This window comes from Bidens hawaiensis, unplaced genomic scaffold (assembly GCF_021521415.1).
Source record: "Bidens hawaiensis isolate Kalapana, Puna unplaced genomic scaffold, B.hawaiensis_p1.1 tig00038709_1, whole genome shotgun sequence".
Classification (NCBI taxonomy): Eukaryota; Viridiplantae; Streptophyta; class Magnoliopsida; order Asterales; family Asteraceae; genus Bidens; species Bidens hawaiensis.
This window is the reverse complement of record NW_027496816.1, coordinates 140,235-151,419: the sequence shown is the minus strand read 5'-3', so window position 1 is coordinate 151,419 and position 11,185 is coordinate 140,235. Positions and strand designations below refer to the sequence as shown.

The following is an 11,185-nucleotide window of genomic DNA, read 5'->3' as shown; positions in this document are numbered from 1 at the left end:
GCATATCATGCTACAATATTGGCAACAAAGCGTACAAATAGCACATATATTCAAACGTTATTATATATATTAGTGTTCGTATATTTATGTACTGTCTACACCATTAAATACATCCTATACTATATGTCATATAGGTTGGTGGTGTACGTAATAAATTAGCTAGTAAAAATAAATGTATTATATAAAGTTAAACAACCATTAATCTAGAGGGTGAATATGCAAACATATAGTCAAACCAACCAACCAAACTTGGAAGACCATTATATTATAAGTACGCACGCAAGTTAACAATCTTTATATCATTGTTCTTTATAGTAGTTGCATCATATCTACTCTCCTTGAATCTCCTTCCAAAATGCCAATTTCCCATTTGATTTCTTCTCTGAAACTTACATTTTTCTTAGTACTCCATATTCATCTTATCTTCATCTCCTATGCCCACACACAATATACAGCCACGCAGGGTCCTAAGGTTTCTGCTGTTTTGGTGTTTGGAGACTCCACTTCTGACCCTGGAAACAATAACTTCATTTTGACTCCTTTTAAGGGTAATTTCCCACCTTATGGGAGGGATTTTCCAAACAAGAAACCAACCGGAAGGTTTACAAATGGTCTACTTGCTAGTGATTTGATTGGTAAGTTGTCACATAAGATGATGTCACGGAAATTTTCTCAGTGGACTATAACTATATAATACTCACAAGGGTCGGCTGAGATATTAACATTCTAAAAGTAATACAAAAAATTCACAGGGGACTTCGACCCTTGTAGCACAAACGGTGGTACAAGGGTATGTCCTGGATGATGCATTCTTGTTTTTAACATGTTTAAACAAATGTTGTTGTTTTGGATGTTTGTAGCTAGGTATCTTGGTGTTAAGGAAATTGTTCCTCCGTATTTGGACCCTTCACTTACTGTTCATGATTTGATGACTGGTGTCAGTTTTGCTTCTGCTGGATCCGGATTTGATCCTCTTACGCCAACAATAAGCGTTTCTCTCTCTCTCTCTCTCTCTCTCTCTCTCTCTCTCCACACTTACATAACATGATTTGTGCAAACACCATCTGACATCTAATCACACATCATTTCAAACGGTCATCCGGTTAAAGGTCTGACCGCCATTTGGACAAACGGTCTTTCTGACCAATAATTTTTGAAGTTTTGACCACCCTGTGGTCCAAACGATTTTCCAAATATCGTTTAAACAACCGATGTGATGGATTATTTTCAAAAGTTTACTTTTTTGGTCAAAACAACTGCCTAAGTGTTTTGTAGCCGACCGTTTGATGGTGTGAAGTCAAATAGGGATGGTGTAGCTATAACATAACCGTTATCCTAAAACTGAATAAGTTTCTCAAGATATATTAATTTAATAAGAAAGGAAATGAGACAAAAAATAAATAAATAACTCTACATATTTAAATAACTTAAGAACATATTCTTATTAGTATTTAACGTATGCATGTATATGTTATTGAGTGTGCATTCAGTGATCGATTTTGTTTTCCAGAACGTAATTCCATTGCCACGACAATTAGAGTATTTCAGAGAGTACAAAACAAGATTAGCCGCAAAGCTTGGGATAGCGAAAACAATGGAGCTTGTTAACAATGCACTCTTTATCGTGAGCGCGGGTACCAACGACTTCGTCGTTAATTATTTTACATTACCGATTAGAAGACAAAAATACACTCTTCCAGCCTACATGGATTTCGTGATGAAACAACAGTTGGATTTCATCCAGGTTTGTTTCTTCTACCTAAATAATATTGTTGTAGTTAAATGTTTTGTTTCAAGAGTACACGTCATCTTACAAAATAACCAATAAAACTAACGGATAAGGGTATAAATCTTGCTCATGTGTCATATTCATGGGTGTGTGGTTTGGCCCACCCCACCCAAAATAAAAATTGAAACACATTATCCTTCCTATTCATTTTCGTTCTTTCAGATCATTTATATAGGACTATAAATGAATTCAGGAATTTTGCCAATATTTTTTTCAAATGCGGTATTTTATATAAATAAAAAAAAACAGTCCTAGCAAGTAGCTAGAACAAACAAACACAAAACATTACAAATAAAATAGAAGGTTTTTTAGCCACTCGATCATAGAAATATTACATTTACGATTTCTGCTACTATACCATAAGAATGAGAAATGTAAAATTTCATCAAATATCGTTTCTTTGTTATGCCGAGTCTTCTCAAACACCAAGTCATTTCTGAATCTCCAAATAATATGAATGCACTATGCTTAAAAACTTATATTTATTAATTGAGTTTGATTTTAACTTATAAGGCCGAGTGTTATGAAAGGCATTCACAAATCGTCACGTCACTAACTGTCGTGTAGTAGTTTACTGAAAATAAGAGGGTATTGTGATTGGCTAGATTTATAGCTGGCCCCACTATTTAGAGTTGCCCCTCGCTAGTTACTATACTAGCACCAAAAGAGGCATTTACTTTGTTTGGCGCCAATATATTTGGGGTAGTAATGGTTTGACCAGCGTTAAACATAAATTGTTCATATATACTTCATAATGGTTTGGGGTAGTACGTAATGGTTTGACCGGCGTTAAACATACATTGTTCATAATGGTTTGGGGTAGTAATGTTTCGTGGAGGGTCGTTCACACCCATAGCACCTAATCGAAAAGCACGATGCAACTTTTAAAATTGACATAAATAAATTGTTCAAAATAATATATAGTGTTTTCTTTTATTTATTACTTTTTTAAGTATACTGAAAGTAAAAAGTCAAGCACAATTAAGTATCAGTCTGAAATATTAAATTCAAGAACAATGAATGCTAATGTTAATTATCCATAATTGTTTTTTACATAGTTTGATTCTTAAATAGTTTTTTTATCATAACAAATGCAATTTAGCTAGCTTGCATATAAATTGTGGCAATTTAGACTTATTAATTAATTTCTCAAAGTTTAATGTAAAATGGATCAAATGGGGAAATTAAGTGGGTGCCATTCCATTGGAGTGGTCATTTCACATGGCAAATGGTGGATGACCCGGCCTTTGGCCTGGATTCGAATCCCGATGCCGCCTGGATTTTACCGTTTGTTTCCAGACTCGTTCTGGTTAACTCGACTGTCGTGTCTTCGGGCGGGTTGGGGATGCCGGGTTTTACCAGGAACGCCTAAGCCAAACTCGGATGCCAGCGTGGATCCGGCTAAGACAACATAGTCTCGCCTGAGTTGGATGGTGGGGCTCCTCTCGTTGGAGTTGTGATTACCCTTAACTGAGAAAGTCACCGTTCGAAAAAAAAAATGGGGAAATTAAAATATAAGTGATTTTAAAAGATCAAAATATATACTATTAAATCAAATGAGTATTACCAACGTCTGGATCCGTTAGTAATTACCAACATAATTCCCATAGATTATGATAAAAAAAAAAGTTTTCACAGTCTAGACTTCGTTGGTTTTGTTGGAACCCATTTTATTTACTTTTTTTTTGACGGAATCGTCCATTTGTGATTATATTGAATAGTGAGATTAAAATATATTTTTAATCATATAATCTCTTTAACTTATTTTATTTAACTAATTAATATTACAAAAGTATAATTTTGGTTTTGTGGAAACCTGTTTCTTTTACTTTTTTTTCGGAATCGTCCATTTGTGATACTGTTTGATAGTGTGAATTGATTAAAACCCATATTTTTAATCATATAATCTCTTTTAACTTATTTTACAAAAACTTATATATTATAATAGTATACATTTTTATGTTAATACTAATATCAAGAGAATTATCTTTGATGCATTGTCTGATCATCCATTCTATCTACTGTCTCTCATAAAACAAAAGTAATATCTTGTCTTAAAATTAACAAATAAGGTTGAACAGAGTGGGCTCGGGATTGGATGAGGGAATGATCAACCACGTAGGAAAAACAAAAACACAACGTCCAGATCGAGATTACCGGCAAAATGGCCACGAGCAAGATGAAATTTTATGGATGGATCACTGGATCAGAATATATCTAGAAACAAAATGAATAAATAGTGTACATCATAAATGAGTTGGATGGGACTGGAGGGTTTATATGTGGTCCTAGGCTTTGGGTTAACATCAATATTGTTGGCCTTTTAAGGGATAATGAATTGATCCAGCTACTAACTTAATTAAAATTATATGTTGTTTTTTACCTCATAAAGCTCAATCATACCTGGCCCCGTATCCATATAATGGCAGGATCGATATCATGTGGATACCATAATCGGGTAAGATACCCTCTTACTCTCTTAGGGTATGTCATTACTTACTATTAGAATAGTGCGTGAGATTTAAAGTCACTGATCAAGAAGCATGAATGAGGAGTGCAAGAAGGCCCTCGGTTTTACCTACCCAGTTATTCATCATCTTTATATTTTTTTAGTTTTTAAAATAAGGAAAAAATAGTTTTAGAGTATTTGAGACTAGTGTCGTTTGTGATTAATGTGTTTTAGAATAGTTGATAGTGTAAATGACATGACATTGCATGAGTGGTACTTAGCATAACTTAAGATACATGATTAATAAAGCACCCCTCCCACCTAAAATTTATAGATCGAAGATATCATCCCCAAACCCTAGTAACTCCATGCATGCCCACTATATGTGTAGAGTACTACTGTACGTAACATTTAGTCTTTAAAACAGAGAAAAAAAAACAAACAAAAAAACAAAGAAAAAAAATCATATATTATTTTGTGGTTTATATTTTATACCCGAATTAATTGCCCGGTGACTACTACAAGTCATAGAGGTATCACGTTGTGTGTTTTTTTAATTATACAGTACCCCACATAATTTATTTTAACAAAAAATAAAACAAAGCAGATATTATTAAACTGTATAACCTATTTTTATCACTCATAATTTTATTAAAAAATATATGTTATAGTTAAGAGTTTTAAATTATTTTATATAGATTGGGAACAACGTTCCCCTCATGCGGCCCTAAAATCTTTCTTTCAAAGGGGTACCATTGCACCAACCTCCTAATAATTGAGAAAATGATAAATGGCTAACAAATATAGTTATATTATTGTCAACGTCATAAGTAACCATCAACTTTTGTGTTAATTTAGAAAGCGATGGTTAACTATTAATTATAGTACTATTAATAATTGTTATTAAAAATGGCAAAAAAAACATCCTTTATGATTAATCGTTTTTTCAGTGAACGTTCTTTAACAAAAGAAATAACATAAAACATCATTTACATTTAAAAATTCTATTACATTATATCTTTTTATCCTAACCCAGTTAACCTTTTTCGTTAAATATGGTCATGTGCCATGCACATGGAGGTATTTTGGTTATTTTAATATTGTAAATTAAAATAATATTAACTCTGAATCATTCACTAACCTAAAGATGATTAATTTTCAAGAGTAAAATGACCAAAATACCCTCATGTGTTTGCACATGACTAGATTTAAGGAGAAAGGTTAACTGGATTAGGATCAAAAGACATAATGTGATAGAGTTTCTAAATGTAAAGGATGTTTTCTGCCATTTCCTTAGCTAAAGGACGTTCACTAAAAAAACGATTAAACATAAAGGATGTCTTTTGTCATTTTGTCTTATCATTATTATTTTAGGGTGAGATCATATTAAAAGAGAGCAACTTAATCGTTTGTGAACTATTTTTATATCGAAATAGAAGGAAACGGGCAACAAGCGTTGTTTCGCTATCCCCTTTTAAATTGCAAAGTCGAGTCTTTTATATACTATATCGGAGAATTTTAAAGTCATAATAATATTATGCATAACCCATTAAACTCATATAGGTAGCTCAGCGAAAAATTTATAAAGGATTTTATGTCCATTTGATAGCTTATTTAATAGTTAAAATTAAGTGGTGTGAAGATCTAAATTAATAATTACATAAATAAGGTAATAAGGCTATTCTTTATGGTGGGGGGGCTTTGAAGCCCCTCCAACGTGTCACGTCAGCGCCACGTAAACACTAAAGGCATCGAAGTCCCACCTCAAATATGTCCCGCTATGATTTAATACACCAAGGGTGCCCATTATATTTATATATATATATATACATACATATGTATGTGTGTGAGAGATAGAGAGTGCCCTACCAAAATACCCCTCGTCCGCGCCGATTGTTGCGACGCTGGTCAGGAGCGCGCCCCACCACCAAGGGCGCCCCTTGGTGTTTATGAGCGCCCATCAGCGCCCGCCTTCTGCCTCCTTAGCGCCCCATAGCGAGGGGTCTAATAATAATAATGATGATGGTCATCATTCTTTGACTTTTTGTGGGGTTAAATCGTTCTAATTTCACTATTTTTTTATAAATCACCGTGTATATGGTATGAGTTAAGTTATTTTATAAAGAGAAACAAAAATAAGAATGATAAAAATAATTTGTAGCTACATAAAAAGAACCTTTAAAAAAATAAAAATAACCAATACAAAAAACATAACTCAAAATTTACTAAAAAAATGATAAAAGTGAAAACACAAAAATGTTTTCACCGACTTTCTCATTCTAAAATAAAAAGACACAATGTGAGTGAAAAAGATTATTGTGTCTTTTTGTATATCATTGGGTTTTGTGTTTATTTTCGTCATTGATTGTATTTTTTTTACATTGTCTTTTTTCTGTATATTGTGTTATATTACTCAACATTGTGCTATATTTTGTTCGGTATTGTGTTATATTTTGCGATTCATTGTGTGTTTTTTAGTTATAATTGTGTCTTTTGTTTATTTTCGTCTTTGTGTTTTTAATCTCGGCATTGTATCTTTTCGTCAATTTAGAAAAAAAATTGAACAGGAATGATGGCGGAAACATTTTAGTTTTTCAAATTTTTTCTTATTTATTTATGTTTTGAGTTATGATTTTTTTTTAAAAAAATTTAAATTTATTTTTAAAGAGTTTTTTGTATGATCATAAATCATTCTCACAATTCTCATTTTTGTCTTCCCTTTCTTTTCTAAGTTTACCCATATGATATTTGCTTTTCATATCATAAGATACTGAGCTTAAATATTTATAAGTGCAAAGTTAAGGTTAATTTAGATGGAAAAAAATTGTGGTTAAAAAAATTAAAAAACCAAATAATTCAATACTTAGTTATTTTAAAATAATAATAAAAAATAATAAATAACGTAAAATACTTAAATTTACTATCTTCAATTTGACTAAAGTATTAATATAGTTTTTTGAATCTTTAAAAAAGGTACATAATTTTATAATCTAGTACGTCATTATATAAACTGGTACTTAGTTATATGGGCCTTTTATACCTATAAATTATACCTGATTATGTATGCGATACTTAATTACAGATATATGGTATTTGATTATATAACCTGCTACATGATTATGTGACTTGAAAATATAACTATATATGGCCATTTATCTCCTCAGCTAAAATGCGTGTAACGGGTTATGGCGGTTTCTTACACTTTGTACCATTTCGCTCATTCTCGGTGTATATGTGAGAGAGAAAGAAGTATCATGTAGAATTTTATGTGAGAAGTGTAAGAAGAAGTTTAGAACCATTTGATATTTATTAAATAGTTGATATTAAGTGGTGAAAAGGTTCCAAAATCAAATCTTGCGTAAAACCGTTGTTTTAAAAAACGGTATTTTATTCAATGGGCGAAGTATAGTTGGGACCCGGGGGTGGCCTGGCCCCCCTGCTTTTTTACGCAGTAGTGTAAATTTACCCGTTTTCGGCCGAAATTTTTTATACGTAGTGTAAATTTAGCTTTTTCGGCCGAAATTTGAGCCCCCCTCGTTTGTGAAATTTTATATACATTTTGAGATCGCCCCTCCCCCCCCCCCCCCCCCCCCCCGGTGCTTCAGTCCAAGCTTCGCCACTGTTTTTTCGTATCGAATTGCACTAAAAATGGTATGATCAGTTGAACGAGTTGTATCGGAAGGTTCAACTGGGTTATATAGCTTACTTTATAATTTCATTCATATAAATGCTACTTTAACTCCAAAAAAAAACATGATTCCATAATAAAACATCATTCAAAAGCTAAGCCATATTCAAAAAGCAATACAAAAGCATTTGATTTTCAAACAAGAAGTTATTTTAAAATAAAGGCGTGCAACAGATTTATGCCATCAGAGTGTTGTATGCATCGAGTTCACGATCGCTTAAAAGTTGAAATTCACTCTCATCGCCATCCTCATCAACAAAAGTATACGTACTTTAATTTCCTACAATAATAAATAAGGAAGTTTTAGTTACATATAATCATAATATACAAAAATCACATGAAATAAGTAACATATACAAAGAAAAGGGCATGCAACATAAAAAAATTGATGGCCTTTTAAACCAGTTTTCTGTGAAACCGGCTGGTTTGATGTTCCATAAAACCGTTGAAATATACCAGGTACAAAATACTGGGCTGCTCATTGAAATCCGGTTCAACCGGTTGAACCGGCCAGCTTAATCGTTTTTTTTTTAAACACTGCGTAAAACACATGTTTAAGGGAAAAAAATAAAAAATAACAACAATCTTTTAAAAACCTAATAACTTTTATCGTTCTATTATTTTATTTAAATTATCATAATATCAATAACTTTATTTTCTTTATTCAATTAGGGTTTGCGAAATGAAGGAGCTCGTAAAATTGGAGTTGTGGGTCTACCTCCGATGGGTTGTTTGCCTATCGTCATCACTCTTTTCTCCGATAACGCACTTTTTGATCGCGGTTGTATTGATTACTTCTCATCAGTAGGGAGGATTTACAATTCCATGCTCCAAACTCGGTTAAATCTCATGCAACTTGATCTTGCACAACAAGGTGGTAGAATAACCTATCTTGATGCTTATTCAACCTTATTTGATGTGATTGTAGGCCATAAGTATGGTAAGTTCATTTCCTTTTAATTATGTTTGGTACAGACGTACGCTTTTATGGCTACAAACTTATCTCTTTTACAATGTGTGTGTGTATTCTAGGGTTTAAGGAAGTAAAGCGCGGTTGTTGTGGGACTGGCTTATTAGAAACGACGGTTCTATGCAATCCTAAGTCAAGTACATGCCCCGATGCATCTAAATTTGTGTTTTGGGATTCTATACACCCAACCGAAACCGTGTATAGGATATTTTTTGAATCAGTTCGACCTGTCATCGATTACCTGGTAAAGAAGTAAAGGAATATTCATTGAAATTTTAAGTCCAATGTTATGATACAATCATTTTTTCACCATTTGTAAAAAAAATGTATTGAATTATACATGCCATTGTATTTTGATTCGAAGTATAATCAAAGTTGTGCATCGTTTAATTATTCAATTTTATAATATATATTTTGATGATTTTCATTCATTATTAATTTGGGATGATATAGGATTGTGGTTCATTAGTATTTTCCTGTTCAATGCTAGATTAGTTAGTTATAGTCGTCCGTGTGTATTATCCGGTCTAATGCTATATTGGTTAGTTATAGTTAGTTACATGTACTGTAACACCACGTCTTTTACCCTATAAAAATTTGAGCCTAAAATATTAACTTAGAAAGTATAGGGATCAAAAACGAATATTTCGAAAACTTCACCCATCGCGATACGCGACGGGGCATACATAAGCACATCGCGTAGCGCGATGGCTTTGCTGAATCAGTGGACACGTGTCCAACCACGTGTCAACACGTGGCACGATATGACAGGCCATGTGTCACATGCTGGTAAGGCGGCGTTAAATTGCGGCGCCGCAGTACGCGACGGGGTAAAGGAACCCATCGTGTACGGCGAAGGGGTCCTAAATTCGCCTATAAAAGGGAAGAACGGGTTTGAAGCCAAATCCATCCCATCACACCTTCTTATACACACACTTAACCTCGAAAGGCGTGCCCCATTGCTGTGCCAAGCCGACGTGCCATTTTCTCGTAGTTCGTGAAGGAACGAAGTTATAATCAAGTTAGCAATCATACAATCGAGTAGATAAAGATCCTGCCTTTTTCTTATTATCAATCTAAGTCTCCGCATTAAGGTAGGAGTTATGTTTAAGTTATTTGAATTATAGCTTAGACAATCAATCAAGGCTATGGTCTTTAACCTTGAAAGGTTTTATAAACATTCTATAAACATTCATAAACGAGTTTTCATAAACGTTACTTCATAACTAAGTAATGTTAATCAAAGATATATTTTGACGGACATGTATTAACTGTAAGGGTGATATCATTAGTAGTAAGTTTCTTGCTTAAAGAAAAGTAATTCGTACAAATCCCAATCAACCGGGGGACCCGTTTACTTACCTGGAGAAACTTACCAACGTGTTATAACCTATAAGCCAAAGCATGCTACATCAAACGTCACATAAAAACTAAGTGTTTTCATTCATAATCAAAGATAAACGATTTCAAGGTTAAGCCTAGCAATCATAGCTTAATAAAAACATCATTCAAGTATTTATACAAACCTATTATGTATAGGTTAATATCATTCACAATCAATCAATCAATCAATCAATCAAGGTTTTCCAACACCGACGGTATAGGTGAATACGTCAACCTTTTCAATCAGTCAAACATATTTATACTCAATGAGACGAACAGGTGTTTGTTTTAACGAGTCAATCAATGTCTACATGAGATCATGCAATCTCTATAACGTTATAATTCAAAGTAGAGAATAAAATCAACTCAGACCGAATACGCATGTGTCTGGATCCAAACATAACTGTTAAAGCTCAATCAATCAATCAAAGGCAAGGTAGCCGCGGGCTTAAACGGTCATGACCAGTTCTCTGTTCAGGGCCGTTTGGCTCGGAGAATACCGTTATGGGTGTAGAGCAGTGGTACATATACCGGAAGTAGTAATGCTTCCGCTAAGGTTGTCAAGAAAACTATGTTTGTATTGTAATCGTCATACGTGTTCACCAGCATATAGCTGACGTATTTTTCCAACCCATTGCAGGTAATTAAAGATAAGTAGCATTAACAAGGATTGGAGTCTTAATGAAGATAGAGGCGCTTACAAGATGGCTCCGTTTTGACAAACTAAATCCTTGTAATAAGAAACGTATCTTTTGTAAACTAATACTCGGGTATTTAATTCCCGAGTAAATTTTCAATGTAAATTAATATTATATTCAAACCTAAAGTCTTCCGCTAAAAATAACCCATAAACTCTGATATATTTACAAAACAGGTACCAACTGCCTAGGCCCTAAGTCGGGGTGT

The 11,185-nt window shown here is 33.4% G+C and overlaps 1 protein-coding gene across 1 annotated transcript; it reads left to right on the top strand.

Annotated features, from left to right (window-relative positions):
* The first annotated feature begins 235 nt into the window (after positions 1 to 235).
* On the top strand, positions 236 to 9,271 carry LOC143590657 (GDSL esterase/lipase At5g45960-like). Its single transcript, XM_077071077.1, has 5 exons — positions 236 to 635; positions 861 to 991; positions 1,511 to 1,744; positions 8,599 to 8,866; positions 8,959 to 9,271. Exons 1-5 carry the CDS (start codon positions 356 to 358, stop codon positions 9,150 to 9,152), a joined length of 1,107 nt encoding a protein of 368 aa, XP_076927192.1. The 5' UTR covers positions 236 to 355; the 3' UTR covers positions 9,153 to 9,271.
* The last annotated feature ends 1,914 nt before the right edge of the window (positions 9,272 to 11,185 follow it).